Genomic DNA, 18,565 nt, shown 5'->3' on the forward strand with positions numbered 1-18,565 from the left:
CGGGGCTGCTCTGTGCTCCCACAGTCAGCTTCAGCCAGAGTGAGGAAGATGAATGACTTGGAGACCTCACGGGTTATGGGGACCTGTCTGGAACAGAATGCTAAAGGGGCGAGGAGATAAAGTGCCATGCACTTCTCATCCCCTAGAGAAGCAGGCGTAGCGGTCTGAGGGATGACATCAATGTGGAGGTGTTCACAGCAGCTGTCTCAAGAGGCCTCAGGTCAGATATCAGGGGCTTTGTTTCTCACCTTTTTACAGCCTCTACACAGCAGAACAGGAGCTACTGGCAATTACCCAGTGAGCTTTGGCCGTGGAGACAGTATTTCCAGCCAAAAGCTCTTGGGTCTGATGTTTTCAGATAATTCCAGCCATGCAGGTGTGTATGGAGGCTACCTCTGCGTCTCCCTCCTTCCTCTCCACCTCCTCTAAAGGCCCTAGCCCCTAGACCTTGTGAACAGAGAGAAAGGCTACATTGGGGTGTATTGTTAACACGTAGCTTTATTTCATCAGTGCTCCATTTTTAATGAGTATTGGACTCAGTTCCTAGGGATGGTCTGACCTGGCAGTCTTCCGTTCGAAGAGGAGAAAGCTTTATTTAAAAACAAAACCAAAAACACTTCAGATTAGAAAATACGAAGAATCATGGGGGTAGGGAGGTCATCCCTTGAAATGATTATAAGCTGTACAGTGTGGAAATAATGCCACATTGGGAATCAGGAGACTTAGGGACTAGTCTGGGCTCTGCCACATATTAGCAATGACCTTGGGCATGTCACTCACCTCTGGGCCCTCACTTCCCCCCCTGAAGCATTTAGCATGGTTATCCTACAAGGCACCTGGCAGGGACAAAGACCTAACAAATGTCCCCAACGTTTGCCATCCAGTCCATTCTGTAGACATATTTGGTGTCCTCTCCATTCATGATGGAAACTTTAAGAATGTCCAGGAAGAAAGACCAGGAATATATTTTAGGCAAGTCCAGCATCTCTGGCCATCCCATAGAAGATGCCTCTGGCTGCAATGAGGTTGGTTGGAGAATCAAATTCAACTATCGTCCCTTTGTCCAGGACCAGGACCCTAGCCAAAGAAAAGAAGTGGTCAGGTCTCCATCAGCTCAGATCTGGCTTCGTGGTCCAACCCTGCCCTTCTGAGTACAGCTCAGACCCCTCCATGACATGCCAACCCTTCCACTTCATGTCAACCCACCCAACACAAGCACTATGCCACATGGGCACACTTGCAAGACTGGTTATTTTAGCCACTCCACTTGCTGTTCTGGCAGATGAGGCAGTTTCTAGGATCAAACACAAGGTCCTATTCATCTCTGCTAGTCAGGGCTCTGAAAACCCTCCTTAATGAGCCCTTCCCCTCACCAGCGTCACAGGAATGTGCACAGGGAGCCACGGGCCTGTATGTGTCCATCTGCTTTGTGCCAACTCACAAAGGCACACAGTGGGAACGGCCGCAGTGAGGCCTGGCGCTGGAATCTGGCTACAAATCTGGCTGCTGCTGATGGGTGGATCTCCCCCCGCCCACACATACATAGTCAGGCCTGGGCCTGGGCTTAGACTCTCTTGCCAACCTAACACAGGATACACCTAGTGCAGAGCTGACAAGCTGGCTCCCAGGGTGAGGTGGAAGCAGAAAGGGCTCCCCCACGTCCTAGGAGATGCTCCCCAGTAGGAGGGCTTGGACTGCATGCAGTCGTTGACCCCCCTGTGGGGCTCCTGGAAGAGCCCCTTGGGAAGAGGTGTGTCTGTGAACATCACTGTCTAGCCACTGCCCACCTCACTTCAGTGGCTTCCCTTTGCTCTTGGGGTGAGGACTAAATGCTTTCCCATGGTCCCCAGTGCAGCAGAGTGAGGCCTAGCTTTCTTCCCCTCCTCTTGGTTCTATTGCCCCTTCTCCCTTTCAACTCTTGGGCCCTCTTACCTCCGGGCCTTTGCACATGCTACAGCCTTTTCCCGAAATGTCCAGCTCCCTCCCTGTCACGTCTCCTTGCTACCCAACTTTTACTCGTCCTTTAGGGCTTGGCTGGTGCCCTGAAGGATGAGAATTCAAGCCTGGGCCTGGGCTTAGAATCTCTTGCTAACTAAACACAGGGTGCTCTTAGTGCTGGGCCGACAAGCTGCCTCCGAGGGTGAGGCGGGAGCAGGATTCTAAGCCCAGGCCCTTCGCTCCTCCGCTGCCTCTATGGATTGGCTCCTCTGCCTACACAAGTGGACCCTTGCTTCCTTCCTGCAGGCTCTAATTACATGTTCAGTAGCGTGATTATGTCATTAATTTCTGCCTGATCCACTCAAATGACTGAACTCCCAACCTCCAAGGTAAATTTGAGGTTTTGCCCCTCAGGGCTGCTGGTAAAAACCATTTTCAGTTAGGCATGGGAAGAGATCCTGTTGGTCTGGCCCTTTCCCTTGTGTGGACCCAGGGCTCAAGGCTTCCTACCCACTCTTCTCCCAGTGGGTCTTGGATAGGAGTGGAGAGCGGGGATATGGTGGGGATGGAACAGACAGTAGCGTCAGGCATTCTCAGCTTGGTTTCCGAGCCCCTGGGACCTGTGTGGGGACACTTGAGAGAGGGACAAGGTCTGCCCATTGCCCTGTCCATGTGTTTCCCCCACTCCCCACACCCTACAGGTGTTTGCTTTGGGAATGAAACCTTGTCGAGGTACTCCCACCATACTACCTCAGCATAGATTCTTTGCAGCCTCCTGCCTCTTCCTCACCCTGAGCTCCTGTGCCTCCAAAGGAGCTAGCCTGGCAGTCCAGTACCAGCTCACTTCCATCAGGCTCCTGAGTCCCCCAACCCCATCCTGTCCTCCAGAGCTACACCTTGACTTTAGGCACAATGAGAGAATAGATCACATTTTTTCCTTTTGGCTGAATGAGCTGACTCCCCAGGGAAGCTGTAAGATACCAATAGCAAGGCTTCTTCCCTAATTCTTTGAGAAGCTGGTTCTAGGGAGAATTACAACAAGGGGTTAGGGAGGAAATGAACATATTCTAGGATCACCTGCACTTTTAATACTTTATTTCACTGATTACGTACTACAACCTCAAGAGACAGTTTCATGAAGGTTTTGCAAATTGCCCAAGGTCACACAGCAGCAGAGCCAGGCTTGGGACTCCGCCCTCTGCTTTCCCACAACAAAGCATCTACTGTGCATGGACCCAAGAATCGAATACCTTTCCTCAGTGGCTTCCTGGTCTATATGCCCACAGGGTGGGAATGAGGAGCAAATGAAGCCATGGGCAAGGTGCTCAGGAAGTGACAGGATTTAGCATGAAGGATCTGGTTCCCCTCATCTCAGCATTAAGGGCTGGGGTAGGGGAGTGAACCAAGCCTCAGGGAGCCCCAACATGTCCATTCCCAACATTTTTACCTCCAAAGTGTCCCTGTGTCTCAGAAACCATCACTGTGTACCCAGTGCCCAGGTGACCCATGCTGTTATCCCCCTTCCATACCGCAGATAATCCCCTAAGGCTCCCACATCCACATATCCAGATGATCTGCCTGTCCCTTCGCCTGCCCCTCCCTGCTCGGGTCCCAGCGCGCTACCTGGTGTAGTCCATGATGGTGTTCAGCCTGTGCGCGATGGTCAGCACTGTGCAGGTCTCAAACTGGGTGCGGATGGTGGCCTGGATGAGGTCATCAGTCTCCAGGTCAATGGCGGCCGTGGCCTCGTCTAACACCAGGATTCGACTCTTGCGAAGCAGGGCTCTGGCCAGGCACACGAGCTGCCGCTGGCCCACACTGGGAGTAGGGAAAGCAAGGAAGTCTCCAGCTGGGTGCCCCCAACCTGCCCCCCAGGCTTTCCTCCCCAAGCTGTTTCTGTCTCCGCTCCTTTTCATTAGCCTCGGGCTGGCTCTCTGTCTAACCTCTCCCATTTCTGCCTTAGCCCAGGACTCCTGGAACACAGAGCTGAGGTCTGGACACCACCGGGATAATGAGGGGCCTTGAGGTAGAGCCAGTACTTAACATTGTGAAATCCCCAGTCTCTCCGTGGCACCCCCGGCTCCCTCCTTCTGTGCTTCTTCCCCCGTCTCTCTCTTTAGCTAGTGCCACCATGCCTCTGTTTCACTCTATTAGTCATTTACACCTTAGTAATCACACACTGGAATGACTCCTCCTGGTATTTGCATACATCATGCTATCTTGCTGAGCCTAATACCACACAATTCAGCCATCTCCTGCCCCCATAGGGAATACAGATTAGGGCTCTATGGTGGGAACTCAGAAAGGGTAGGGCAGAGGACGATCTAGGGGGCTCCCCATGTCTAGTCACTGGAGAGGTGGAGGAGGGGTGAAATGCATATCTTCAACCCCTGCCTTGGAAGCCAGAGCTAAGGAACAAAGCAAGGCGGTGTTCCCAACCACAGAGGCTACAGTACCCCCACACCCAAGGACAAATACCTCAGCCCTTCCCAAAGGGGTGAGTCACTCCAGCCCAAGTGAAGACCAGGCTCTCTTTCAGCCCATTCCCGCAACTAATGAAGGTTTTGGCAGCAGAATGAGCTGCCAGATAGAATTTAGGGCTGATTTATGGTGGGACTGGCACAGGATACAGGTTATGCTTAAAGTGACTACAAGCTCAGGGAGGGAGGAGGGGAGTGGATTTCTGGCTCAGGTCCTGGCTGACGTGGGGATGGAGGGGTGATCTGGCGAGACGTGCTGATGGCAAGCAGGGATCGGAGAATGGGCCAAAACACAGCTATGGGGCACAGGGTCTGGTAGCCTAGGCTTGTCCGCCAGCCACCCTCAACCTGGTTGTGTGAGTGAGATCCAGGGACTGGACACATTCATTCTTACAAGGCTGACTCTGGAGGTGGGGGCATCCCACCAGTGGCTATGAGGCAGCAAGTAAAGGCTTGGGGCAAAAACTCCCACTTCCCTGAGTCCTTGCCCCACCCCTTGCTAGCTAAGTGGCTTTGGGCAAATCGTTTTATACTTTGGAGCCTCATTTCTAGCCCATAGGACTGCAGTAAAGATTAAAGGAGATAGTGGAGGCCAACGTGCCTTGAACACTATTAAGTTTTTCCAGTATTCGTGTATGGATGTGAGAGTTGGACTATAAAGAAAGCTGAGCGCCAAAGAATTGATGCTTTTGAACTGTGGTGTTGGAGAAGACTCTTGAGAGTCCCTTGGACTGCAAGGAGATCCAACCAGTCCATCCTAAAGAAAATTAGTCCTGAATGTTCATTGGAAGGACTGATGTTGAAGCTGAAACTCCAATACTTTGGCCACCTGATGCGAAGAGTTGACTCATTTGAAAAGACCCTGATGCTGGGAAAGATTGAAGGCAGGAGGAGAAGGGGACGACAGAGGATGAGATGGTTGGATGGAATCACCGACTCAATGGACACGAGTTTGAGTAAACTCCGGGAGTTGGTAATGGACAGGGAGGCCTGGCATGCTGCGATTCATGGGATCACAAAGAGAGTCGGACACGACTGAGCGATTGAACTGAACTGAACTGAACTGAAATGTACAAGTTTTTGTTTTTGTTTTGTCTGGAGAGAGTCCACTCAGGTATGGACTGAGTAGAATAATAAGAATAGCAAAATTTCTCAGGAGTGTATCCAGTCTAAGTGCTTTCCATTTCATCACAAAACCCATAAAACCACCCTGTCCAAATGATGGTGGCATGGTGCTAAAGGAATGGAACTGTTGTCCCATACTCCTTTTAGTGTTAAGAAAACGAAGGCACAGAGAGGTTAAGCAACTTGCCCCAAACCACACAGTTAACACAGGCACATGTATCTCAAGCTTTTAGACTCAGTGAGGAGTGACTCTGACTCTCTCTGATACATGACCCAGTGGCTGGGGATATAAAATCTGGGGCTATAAGGAAGCAAAGAAAGGCCTGGAGAGCTCACTTTGCCCACTTCTAAACCAGAGACAAAATTGCATCCAACTCGGAAAAAATAAAAGACTTTCCTAAAGTTCTGTATGTTTCCTCTGGTCTTAACATTCGGTCCACAGCCCCCTCATCAGGCCAAGCACAGCACTGACAACCTCACAAGAGGAAACTGACTGGGGCCTTGGAGTCTCCCAGACCTAGCTGAAAGCCCAGGCATATCTTCTCCCAGCTGTGCCCCTTTGGCCCTAGCTCAGTCTCTCTGGGGCCTGTGTGAGGAGTCAGTGAGAAGCCTGGCACACAGATATGCTCAATACAGTAGAGTGCCCCCTGAGTTCAAATCACTAGGCCATTCACATATGACCTAAATCGAATCCCTTATGATTATACAGTGGATGTGGCAAATAGAGTCAACGGATTAGATCTGATAGACAGAATGCCTGAAGAACTATGGACAGAAGTTAGTAACACTGTTCAGGAGGCAAGGACCAAAACCATCCCCAAGAAAAACAAACACAAAAAAAGGCAAAGTGGTTGTCTGAGGAGGCTGTACAAACAGCTGAGAAAAGAAGTGAAAGGTGAAGGACAAAGGGAAAGATACACTTTCTCACTTACCTAGAGCCAGACATCCTGGAGTGTGAAGTCAAGTGGGCCTTAGGAAGCATGACTACAAACAAAGCCAGTGGAGGTGATGGAATTCCAGCTAAGCTATTTCAAATCCTAAAAGATGATGCTGTGGAAGTGCTGCACTAAACTTGCCAGCAAATTTGGAAAACTCAGCAGTGGCCACGGGACTGGAAAAGGTGTTTTCATTCCAATCCCAAAGATGGGCAATGCCAAAGAATGTTCAAACTATGGTACAGCTGCACTCATTTCACATGCTAGCAAGGTAATGCTCAAAATCCTTCAAGCTAGGCTTCAACAGTATATTAACTGAGAAATTCCAGATGTACAATCTGGATTTAGAAAAGGCAGAGGAACCAGAGATCAAATTGTCAACATTGGTTGGGTCATAGAAAATGCAAGGGAATTAAAAAAAAAACAAAAACCCACTTCTGCTTTATTGACTATGCTAAAGCCTTTAACTGTGTGGATCACAACAAACTGTGGAAAATTCTTAAAGAGATGGGAATACCAGATCACCTGACCTGTCTCTTGAGAAACCTGTATGCAGGACAAGAATCAACAGAACTGGTCATGGAACAATGGACTGGTTCCAAATTGGGAAGGAAGTATGTTAAGACTGTATATTGTCACCCTGCTTATTTAATTCATATGTAGAGTACATCATGCAAAATGCTGGGCTGCATGACTAACAAGCTGGAATCAAGACTGCCGGGAGAAATACCAACAACCTCAGATATGGATGTGATACCACTCTAGCGGCATAAAGTGAGGAGGAACTAAAGAGCCTCTTGTTGAAGGTGAAAGAGGAGAATGAAAAGGCTGGCCTAAAATTCAACATTCAAAAATGAACATCATGGCATCCAGTTCCATCACTTCATGGCAGATAGATAGGGAAAAAATGGAAATAACAGCAGATTTTATTTTCTTGGACTCCAAAATCACTGTAGACAGTGACTGCAGCCATGAAATTAAAAGACGCTTGTTCTTTGGAAGAAAAGCGATGACAAACCTAGACAGCATATTAAAAAGCAGAGACGTCACTTTGCTGACAAAGGTCCATATAATCAAAGCTATGGTTTTTCCAGTAGTCATATACAGAGGTGAGAGTTGTACCCTAGATAAGGCTGAGTGCCGAAGAATTGATACTTTGGAATCCTGGTGCCGGAGAAAACTCTTGAGTCCTTTGGACAGCAAGGAGACCAAACCAGTTAATCCTAAAGGAAATCAACCCTGAGTAGTCACTAGAAGGACTGGTGGTGAAGCTGAAGCTCCAATAGTTTGGCCACCTGATGTGAAGAGCCAAATTTCTGGAAAAGACCCTGATGCTGGGAAAGACTGAGGGCAGCAAGAGAAGGGGGCGACAGAGGACGAGATGGTTGGATTGCATCACCGACTCAATGGATGTGAATTTGAGCAAATTCTGGGAGATAGTGAAGCACAGGGTAGACTTATGTGCTGCAGTCAGTGGGATTGCAGAGTCCGATACAATTTAGTGACTCAACCACAACAAGATGGGAGTGGGAGGGCAGGAGAGGGCTGGCCTGGTGTCATTTGATGCTACATCCTCTAATGCAGCGGAGTGCTATTCCTGACCCACCCACTCCCAGCTGTTACCTGAGATTCTCCCCACCCTCGGAGCACTGGAAGTCCAGGCCTGCGGGCTGGGAGCTCACAAATGTGTGCAGGTGGGACAGCTCCAAAGCTTGCCACATGTCTTCCTCTGAGTAACAGCCAAAGGGGTCCAGGTTCATGCGCAGGGTCCCCGAGAACAAGATGGGGTCCTGGGGACAAAGCAAGTCCTCAGAGGGAGGCAGCTCAGGCCCCAGAGGGAGCCATGGGCCCCGAGGCCAGGGAACAAGAAAGGGATTGAGGTGGCAGCATTTCCACTGTGTCCCCAACCCTCCAGGAGGGAGGCAATGGCCAAGGAGATAGAAAAATGCCTGTGGAGACATGATAAACCTCAGCTTTGCCAACCCAAAGTCCTCTGCTAAAGTAGAAACCTTAAGCTGCTAATCTGACTCCAGAGTGTCCAGTCGGCAGAAAAATACTCCAGAGAAGCCAGAAAAAGTGAAACGTAATTCAGAGCTGTGAAACCAGGAGAGCAGGATAGAACACCTCTGGTGTGGGCCGTATGGAAGAGTCTGTGGTTCTGTTGGTCTAGGAGGTCAGAGGACAGGGTGATATTGAGCAGGATACATCTGTCCCTTCCAGACCCATGACACGTGGTCCCTCTGTGGCTCTGCTCCTGCTGTCCTGCTCCCCAGCTTCCCAGATAGAGGTCCCAGTCTTGAACCTCAAGCTACAGGACAAGCGTGGAGCCTGCCCCCAGGGTCACTGGTCAGTGTGACCAGACAAAGCCAGACTGGTACCTGGGGGATGATGGTCAGCTTAGAACGCAGGTCATGGAGCCCAATGTCGGCCACATTGAGGCCATCGATGTAGATTTCGCCCTCAGCTGCCTCCAGGATGCGGAACAGGCAGAGAGTCATGGACGATTTGCCAGCCCCAGTGCGGCCCACGATCCCCACCTGGAGAGGGTAGGAGGCTGTCAGGCAAAGGCTGGGGAGTTGGTGGGTCTGTCTCCAGGACTCCCCTGGAAGGCTAAGCAGAACTCTAGGCTGGGTACCCGCCATCCCACAGACCCACATTCCCCAGGCACAAACCCGCCCCACACGCACCTTCTCGCCACCATGCACTCGCAGACTCAGGTCCTTCAACACCAGCTCCAGGCCTGGCCGGTAGCGCACGGAATAATTTCGGAACTCCACCTCACCCTTCAGTGGCCAGCCTGCTGGCGGACGGCTGCCCTCCACCACCCAGGGGGCCTGGTCACCAGGGGAGGACAGGCTCTGCATCAGGGGGCCATCTCTTCCCCAGCCCAGCCCTCTTCCATCTTCAATCTGCCTGTCTTCCCAGGCCCCTGCCATCCTCACCTACCAGGGAGCCTGGCGGGGAGCCCCTGGCACTTGTGTGGCCCAACCTTGTGGTTCAATGACTCTATCCATCTGACATTATTCCCCACAGAACTTTGCCCTCCTCTACTCCCCTCATGCCCAAGATCCCTGAGCAGCCCCTTCCACATGCCCCAACTCCCCCTTTCACCATTCTTTATTATTGGGTGGCTACTCCATGACAGGTGGTGGGGTAGCAACGGCAAACTAGACAAAGTCCTTGTCCCTGTGAGGCTCACATCCTAATCTAAGGAGGCATACAGTTAACAAATAAGTAAGTCTATATAATGTCAGATGGTGATGAGTATGGAGAAGTGCCTGGAGAAGTCCCTGCTGTTCGTACAGGGTGGTCAGGGAAGGCTTCCTGGAGGAGGTGATATTTAAATAAAGACCTGCAGGAAGTAAAGGAACCAAACAAGTAGCTATCGGAGGGAAAGGCATGCCAGGCAGAGGAAACAGCAAGGATAAATACCTCCAGGTGTGCTCTGGAGCACAGTGACAAAGGTGAAAGGTAGGAGACAGGTAGTGGAAGACCCCACCATGTAGGGCTTGGCAGGGTAGTTTAAAGACTGTTTTTTTTGTTTTTTTTTACCTTGAGTAAGATGTAGGGCCATGCACAGAATAATAATGTGATTTGGTATGTTTTTAAGGGATCTCTCTGCTGCTACTTGGGGAGGCAGAGGGCAGGATGTTTTGAAACAGGGGAGTCAGAGTGTCAGCAATCAATAAACAAAGCGGCCAGTACAGATAATCTGCTCTCCTGCTGCTGCTGCTGCTGAGTCGCTTCAGTTGTGTCCGACTCTGTGTGGCCCCATAGACGGCAGCCCACCAGGCTCCCCGTCCCCGGGATTCTCCAGGCAAGAACACTGGAGTGGATTGCCATTTCCTTCTCCAATGCATGAAAGTGAAAAGTGAAAGTGAAGTCACTCAGTCGTGTCTGACTCTTCGAGACCCCATGGACTGTAGCCCACCAGGCTCCTCTGTCCATGGGATTTTCCAGGCAAGAGTATTGGAGTGGGGTGCCACGCTCTCTTGAGGAGGTATCAAAACAATGGGTAGCAGGATTGGGGGCAGAATTTTTGAGGCTGTGGAGAAAGGATCATGTATGTAGACAGGGGAAATTGTAATGCTAGGCATGAAGAGAGAGAATTTGAAGATCCCAGAGAATGGGGGGAGGAGGGGGTGATAAGAGAAGCCGGGAGAAGACAGGGACAGATGGGGGCCCCAGGGGCAGGAGAGGCCAGGTTGGGAGGAACAGACGGGGTGGGGGCTCAGTGGGGGCTGACAGGGCAGGAGCTCAGGTCACAGAAACCATGAAGTGCCTTCAAGAAGCAGCGAGGGCTATTTTGTCCAAATAATGCCGAGAGGTCGAACTAGAGAAGAACAGCGAAGCATCCTTACCTCTGGAACCAAGGAAGTCACTGCTGAGTGCATCCAGCGGAGTGATAGGGCCAGAAACCAGGCTGCAGGAGGCAGACAAGCCACCAGGTGACGAGGCAGGGGGAGAGCACCTATTTCAAAGCTAGTTTCATGGCAAAGGAGAGCAGAGGAATGAGATACAGGATACACAGGAAAGGGAGGGTTGGTTTGAGAGTCTAGAATGGAAGGTTCACGTGCATATTTTTGCATGTGGATGGGAATCATCCAACAGAGGGAGCAAGAAGGATGATGCAGCAGGTGATTAAGGACGTGAAGTCCTCGGGTGGCCACGCGAACAAGTAGAGGGAATGCACTTTGAAACGAGAAGGGACATTTCCTGATAAAAGAGGAAAAAGGTGAAGGGACACAGGCAGGTTTGAAAGTCCGGAGGCAGGAAGGCTGAGGGAGTTCACATCTTATAACCTATTTCCTCATTGAACTGTTAGGCAAGGTCGATGGCTGAGCACAGCGAGTGGGAGCTTAACGAAAGGGAATGGCCAAAACAAATATTTCTGAAACTGGAAACATATGCTTCCTGGAGAAGCAAGATGGGAATACCTTGCAGTGGTGTGTGGTTATAAACTTGAAGTAAAATCAATGATTTTCTCCAGCAACATTTTAGCAGCCGAGCACCCGCATGTAGAAGGTAGACAGATGGGCTCAACTGGAGGAGGATGACAGAGAGAAGCGCAAGGGAGTTGAGAGTGTTGGCGCTGGTGGAGCACAGAATCCAGGCTGGATGAACTCATGGACCGAGGGACAGAGGCAGGTCACCGGACCGGGGGTCCCAGGGAGGACAAAGTACTGTGACTGAGGAGGGCCTGGAACATGGGAGCTGTTATCTACTCATCAGGAATTGTCCTGTCCAACTCTGAACCCTCTACACCTCCTCACATAGACCTCTGGTTGACTCTCTTTAAGGACTGAATGAAGAGCCACCCGAAGAGCTGGCCTAGGGGGATGTAGGGATGGATGGTGGGCCATCAAGCACCCCTACCCGCTATTCTCAACTCTCCCTGCCCCAGGCTGATTCCGTACCCACCTCCATCTCCGTCTTGGAGTACTCCTTGACTCTCTCCACAGCCACAATATTAGACTCCAAGTCTGATATCGTTCGTATCATCCAGTTCAGAGCCAACGTCACCTAGCCAGAGGGACTGGGTCATAAGTGGGGCAATCTGTACTCCCTTGACATGGCTATGGGAGGAGCTCAGACTCCTTCGTTATGCTCCTATCCCAACTATGACCCAGGTGGGCCTGGGCAAACCCATAGCTATGCCACCTGGGGCTCTAATCACAATTGTACCTCAGGCAGTGACAATGGCCCCCCATCCCAGTGTTTCTCAAACAAAAGGCTCCCCATCCCAGTGTTTCTCAAACTTTAACATGCGCAAGAAAGGTTTCCCAGGGAATCTTCTTAAAATGTAGCTTCTGATTCAGTAGGTTTGTGGCAGGACTAGAGAATCTACATTTCTAACAAGCTCACAGATGATGCAACTGGTCCTCGGACCACACTTCGTGAATCAAGAAGTTTTGATAGACACGCAAAAGCCAGAGCCCCAGGCCTATTGTATCAGAATCTACAGTTTAAGATCTCCAGGTGATTCATCGGCATACTGAATAGTTTGAGAAGACTGACCTGTCTGGATTGTCCTTTATTTATCAAAACTCAAAGACTTGAGTCACCTGAGGCATTGCAAATATGATCTGCTTCACAAAAATTCCATTTGCAGCTGTTTAACCTTTTTTCAATATCAGCTGATATCAGGGTGACCTGCTCAGGCTCTAGTTACCTGCTCCAGGTACTTTCTCTGCAGGCTTGTGAAATAAGGTGTAGCCTAGCTCTCCATGTCCCTGCCCCAGGACCCCTGTCAAGGTTGACCTCTAGATCTTGTGCAGGCACAGCAAATTTCTATTTGTCTCTTGGGGCCAAGCTCCAAGGTCATTTCTCCAACACTCCTAGGTAGAGACCTCCTCTGGGTTCTTACCTTTTGTCCTTCCTCCACTAAGATCTGCACACCCCGAAGTATCATCCCCTGCTGGTGGGAGTGACTCTCCATGCTTGACTGGGAGCTCACAGTTTGGGAGATCAAAATCTGTGGCTGGTCCCCATTTTGGGGAGAGTGGGGTACTCAGGAGATGCTTATGAAACCTGGCCTCTGCCCCGGGGCGGCCCTACTCTGGGGCTGAGACCTCTGTGTACCTGTAGGGCGTAGGACACAGACAGGCCCACCAGTCCTGGGCTCAGGCTGCTTCTTCCAGTCACAGCGAAGAGTGCAGCAAAGAGCACAACACAGTTGCCCACGAACTCCACTCGGATCCCCAGCCACCTGTAGAGATCAGGCAAGGAGGAAATGGGGCAGATGCAAGAAGGGGGCTGTTTAGGGGAAAGGAGGGGCTTGGACCCGGAACACCAGGCTCTCTCCTGCAGAGACCCTGGCGGAAACTCATGGAAGGAGCAGGGGCTGACGGAGTGCTTTCTGACCTATTGGAGGCAATGTAGGGGTAGCAGCTCTTCTGGTTGGTGTCCACCTTAGCATCACTGATGGTCTCAAAGTCCTGGCTGCGGCCGTAGGCCCGGATGACGCTGGAGCCAGTCACCGTCTCCGAAAAGTGGGAATAAATGGGCGAGCGGCTGACAGATTCCAGCCTCTTCAGCTGCCGTGAGGTAGCCACATAGAAGCGCTGACAGAGGTTGGAGAAAGAACTTAGAGTCAGGACCCTGGAATCCCAGCTCAGTCCTGCGTGTCCTCTGGGCCCATCTGTGCCACCTCCCCCTCCATCCCACTGCCTCACTCCCTTCCCTCACCCAAAAGAACCTGAGACTTGGGGTCCTGATATGGTTCCACGAACTCCCCCCACTCTCTCCCCTCTGGTCAGCTCTGCTCAGTCCTTCAGGCCACTTTGTCCACAAAGCCTTTCCCAGTTCCCTCTCAGCTCCTGGCCACTCACTCTGCAGGCCTGAATTATCGCACTGACTTCATTTTGCCTCCCAAGTCAGTGACAATGCCTGTCTCCACTTAGGGGCCTGGCAATGTCTTCACACAATCAAAATTTTGCCAAATTTGCAAAAATAAGATAATTTCATATACTTTTTCTTAAGGAACCTCTCCCCACTCCACCCCTCGGTTGTTTAAATGTCAGCCCCACAAAACCACAGTCTGCCTCCGTCTTCCATCCTCTGCCCTGTGGGCCCCAAGATGGCCAGGCCCATGCAGGATGTACAGCTGAAAGTCCCTGTCCCAGGACAGAGTGCAGCCCAGGTCACAGTCTTCACACGCAGGCCTGAGCTTCTGCCACCTGTGGGTTACCTTCATCAACTGATTAATGGCAGGACAGAGGATCAGCAACACAAATGCCTTTTACAGTTAGCTGTATCTGAATATTATCACTCATCTATGTTAAAAACCATGTAAGTTTATAAGATATGCATCACATATCATATATGCATCATATGATATGGCATGTAAGTTTAGATGATACCTAAAAGCAAGGGAAGGATAATGTGTCTTAAACTGTTGACAAATAGCCAGCAGGAAGGAGTTCCAGGGCCAGTCATAATTTACAAGGATTTAATTTTATCCTATTGATAACTCTATGAGGTGGGAGCTAAGATTCTATTTCACAGGTGAGGAAAATGAGTTTCAAAAGGGTGTTTACTGAATCAAATCCAGCTGTGAAGGTGAAGGGGGGTGTGCCCTCCCTACATCTGCCACAGGTGGCCCCCAAGAGAGCCCGGCCCACACAACAGCCACACTCACGCTAAGTCATGCCCACTCACTCAGGGCACACCTGGACAAAGAGGTAGAGGACAGCCAAAGGCAGGATGACCACGGCAAAGAGCGGCGTGCTGGCCACGATGACCACAAGGGTGGAGATGGAGTTGTAAAAGGAATTCAGCAGCATGAGGATGGTGGGAGCCAGGATCTCATCAATGACGTAGATGTCCTTGGAGAAGCGGTTGAGGATGCGGCCTGAGGGCGTCGTATCAAAGAAGGACTGTGGCGAGCGCATCTTGTTGTGCAGCAGCGCCTGGTGAAGCAAGCGGGCAGCTTGGACACCACCCACCGCCATCGTGATAGCAGACAGCATGACCAGGAGCCCTGATGGAGGAGGCAGAGGGGCACTTGTTCACCTGGGCCAGGTGGCAGAATGCAGGGCGAGTTCCAAGATGAGGGATCTCCTCAGTGAACTAGGCAGACTCAAAGGCAGGGCGTAGCTAGGATGAGCTAGACAGGTCTAGAGGCAGGTAGACTGCGAGGGCGGGTCAGGGAGTCACTAGGGTTGTGACGGTAGAGAGAGATCCAGAGGCAAGGGCATGCTCTGGGGGACCCAGCAGCGCAGAGATGAGGAAGGGAACACTGGCGCCCCTTCTAAGTATCTCTGCAGGCTCACCTTGCAGAATTCCCAAGGCGGCGTAGACACCTAGTCTGTAGGAGGTGCTGTTCTGCTGGTTGTCCGCTGCAGCCTCATCGGTCCAGGCACTGAGCCACACGTTGGCCCCAATGGCAGCTGCGCTTTGACCCCCATACAGCAGACAGATGACCAGAGTGGTCCAGAATCCCACAGCCTTGGCGTAATCCCAGTACACGCTCAGCTTCACCTGTGTGGCCACAGCGGTCAAACAGAGGACTCCCATGAGCCCCAGAGTGCTAGGGGCCTGCCAGCCTCTCCAGCCTCCCTCGCCCACCCTACTCACAGTGCCCATCTCGGTCTTCTCCTCCTGGGTCAGCACATGGCTCGCCTTTGCCTCGGTTGCCGGCACGGCCTTTTCTGCCGCGCCTAGGCGCCTCCTAGGCACAGACCGACCCTGGCCCTCTCCTTCCGAGGACATGGCACTCATCTGTCTGTGGAGGCAACAGGTCAGGTCCAGAGAGATGGCCTCCAGCACAACCACAGACAGACCCCCACCTGGATCCTCGGGGAGTGTCAGGGAGAACACCCACCTGCCCCACTCCACAGCAGGGCGTGGGGGCCCTGCCACCATCTCCCGGGGGTGGACAGTTCTCAGGAGCTCACCTCATAAACTGCTTCTGGACCTCGTATGTCACGGGCTCATTATCTGTTAGGTCTGTGTGATTGCTGAGCGTGTCTTCAATCATCAACACTCCCTCATCCTCTTTGTCCTCCAAGGCTGCAGTGGGGAGGCAGAAAGGAGAGGTTGGCAAGCTCACCCTGCAAAGCCCTGCTATCCCCCAGTCCCACTCCAATAAAGAGGCCTGAATGGATAAGCCAAAGGGAAGATGAGAGGGACTGAGAGGGCAGCAAGAACAACAATAAAAATAAATGACCAATTTTGTGTTGAGAAAAAAAAAGAGGCAGCAAGAAAGACTTATGTTAGACAGGAAGAAAAGCTTCCCATCAGGGACTATGTGGAAGAGGATTCAAATATAAGGGTCAGGAGCTTGGGCTCTGGAGTCAGCCTGGCTGAGCTTAAATCCCACTTCCTCACCACATGACTTTAGGCGGGCATGTAAAGTGGGGATAATAATAGTACCTACTTCATTGTGTCATTGTGAGGATTAAAGGAAAGAATGTGTGTCAAGAGCTTGCAACAGGCACAGCCCTTAGGAAATGCTCGAGACATGGTAACTGCATATACAGAAGCAGACAAGAAAGCCCAGGAGAAGGTCTGAGAGCCAGCCCGGAGCCTGAGGTTGAAGAGCCAGGACTGAACAACAAGGGGGTCTCAGTGTCTCAATATGCTCCACGAAAAGGGAATTTTTCTGTTTGTTCATTGCTGTCTCTGTAGTACTATCAAGACTGCTGTCTCACTATTGCTGGAATAGTGCCTGGACAAAGTTAGCTGCTCAATAAATAAATATTTGTTGATAAATAAATGACTTTTCTAAGCATTTCCATAGTCAAAGGTATGGTTTTTCCAGTAGTCACGTATGGATGTGAGAACTGGACTATAAAGAAAATTGAACTCCAAAGAATTGATGCTCTTGAACTGTGGTGTTGGAGAAGACTCTTGAGAGTCCCTTGGGCTGCAAGGAGATCAAACCAGTCAATCCTAAAGGAAATCAGTCCTGAATATTCACTGGAAGGACTGATGTTGAAGCAGAAGCTCCAATACTTTGGCCCCCTGATGCAAAGAACTGACTCACTGGTAAAGACCATGATGCTGGGAAAGATTAAAGGCAGGAGGAGAAGGGGATGATACAGAATGAGATGGTTGGATGGCATCACCAACTCAATGGACATGAGTTTGAGCAAGCTCTGGGAGATGGTGAAGGACAGGGAAGCCTGGCTGCAGCCCATGGGGTCACAAAGAGTTGGACACGACTGAGCAAGTGAACAACCAAAAGCGCTTGCATGTTTACTCAACAATTCATCTGTAAAACAGCCTTGCTGTATAAGCTGGGCCTGGGCCCATAGGCCCTTTCAACCCATAGGAAGACTGAGGGAAGAGGAGGAGGAGGAGGGATTCGACGTCATCCAGTTTACTTTCCCTCTTGCTGATGTCTAACATCACACGGATGATCCAAGTACTCCAGAACCTTCCTGCATAACACCAGGGCTGTCCAGAGACGCTCAGATGCCCCGGGACAGGGAAGATGCAGGGAGGGGAGGGGAATATGAAGAGCCAGGAATGGCAGATACCTGGACTGTTGTTGGCTTCCTGGTGCTCCTTGTCCTCATCAGGTGCATAGTTGCGGAGGAAGTTGGCAAAGGAGCCATCCCGCTGCAGCAGGGCTGAGTAGGTGCCCATCTCAGACACGTGCCCATCAGATAGCACTATGACAAAGTCCGTCTGGGGCAGGAAGCTGATGCCGTGAGTCACCAGCACCCGGGTCTGGGGAGAAGGCAGCAGGCTATCACGCCTACTGTCCTCAGCACACACCCTTGGCAAGTGCGGGGCCACGGAGCAAACGTGAGGTGCTTGAGTGCCAGCAGCAGGAGCAGGCACATCAGGGACTCAACCTGTGCTCTCCAAAGGCAACTCAGCGCCCGAGGGGCACTGCCTACCCCGCCCCAGGTTTCCCCGGTTGCCCAGCCTGTTCCATAGGCACTCCATATGTCCAGGTATCACCAAACCCCTTGGCTTCCCACCAGTCCTCTCCTGTGGCCATAGACTTCATTTTAGCCTGCTTAGCCTCTGGGAACCTCACCTTTCCTGCCAGCACACCTTCTGGCCCAATGACTTGGTCAAAGATATGTTTGGCCACATGGGAGTCCACGGCTGACAGTGGGTCATCCAGCAAAAAAATGTCGGCATCACTATAAACAGCTCGGGCCACACTGACACGCTGACGCTGACCCCCAGACAGGTTAATGCCCTGATGGAGAAGGGAGGTGAAAAGTGTGTATTGGGTGGAAGAGAGTCAGGCCATCACAAGGGGGACAAAGGCCCTGTCAATTATCATTCAGCAAGGCAGACCTCTAAACTCACATTTCATATGCCTGGTTCTGTCCCTGGGAGGCTCTAAGGTCATGGATGAAGGGGTGGTAGCTCTCAGAGTCCCCCCAGAGCAGCTGAGGACAACTTGCTCCCTGCCCAGCTGGTTTCCCTACCTTCCACCGTCTTACTCTAGGAGGCTGGAAATCCCCAGGAGGTAATAGACCTTTTAGTCTCCCATTGCCCATATGGTCTGTAGATGACTTTTGTAACAATTATCCCTTCTGGTCCTTATGTCAGTCTTTCCAGGGAGGTATCATTAGCCCCACTTTCTAGATGAAGAAACTAGAGCCCAAGATGTTAATG

General features: G+C 51.2%; 1 protein-coding gene across 1 annotated transcript in view; it reads right to left on the reverse strand.

Annotated features, from left to right (window-relative positions):
• Window positions 1-653: 653 nt before the first annotated feature.
• The window catches only part of ABCC3 (ATP binding cassette subfamily C member 3), a 47,805-nt gene continuing 29,893 nt past the window's right edge, over window positions 654-18,565 (reverse strand). Inside the window, exons 18-31 of the mRNA XM_052657687.1 lie at window positions 17,973-18,140; window positions 17,464-17,656; window positions 15,877-15,991; window positions 15,557-15,704; window positions 15,253-15,460; window positions 14,650-14,960; window positions 13,343-13,542; window positions 13,061-13,187; window positions 11,900-12,001; window positions 9,166-9,312; window positions 8,857-9,015; window positions 8,102-8,268; window positions 3,562-3,756; window positions 654-1,077 (exon numbers count right to left, since the gene is read on the reverse strand). Coding sequence (XP_052513647.1) covers window positions 969-1,077; window positions 3,562-3,756; window positions 8,102-8,268; window positions 8,857-9,015; window positions 9,166-9,312; window positions 11,900-12,001; window positions 13,061-13,187; window positions 13,343-13,542; window positions 14,650-14,960; window positions 15,253-15,460; window positions 15,557-15,704; window positions 15,877-15,991; window positions 17,464-17,656; window positions 17,973-18,140 — 2,349 coding nt within the window. The 3' untranslated portion in view covers window positions 654-968. The remainder of the gene's footprint in view (window positions 1,078-3,561; window positions 3,757-8,101; window positions 8,269-8,856; window positions 9,016-9,165; window positions 9,313-11,899; window positions 12,002-13,060; window positions 13,188-13,342; window positions 13,543-14,649; window positions 14,961-15,252; window positions 15,461-15,556; window positions 15,705-15,876; window positions 15,992-17,463; window positions 17,657-17,972; window positions 18,141-18,565) is intronic.

This window comes from Budorcas taxicolor, chromosome 19 (assembly GCF_023091745.1).
Source record: "Budorcas taxicolor isolate Tak-1 chromosome 19, Takin1.1, whole genome shotgun sequence".
Lineage (NCBI taxonomy): Eukaryota > Metazoa > Chordata > Mammalia > Artiodactyla > Bovidae > Budorcas > Budorcas taxicolor.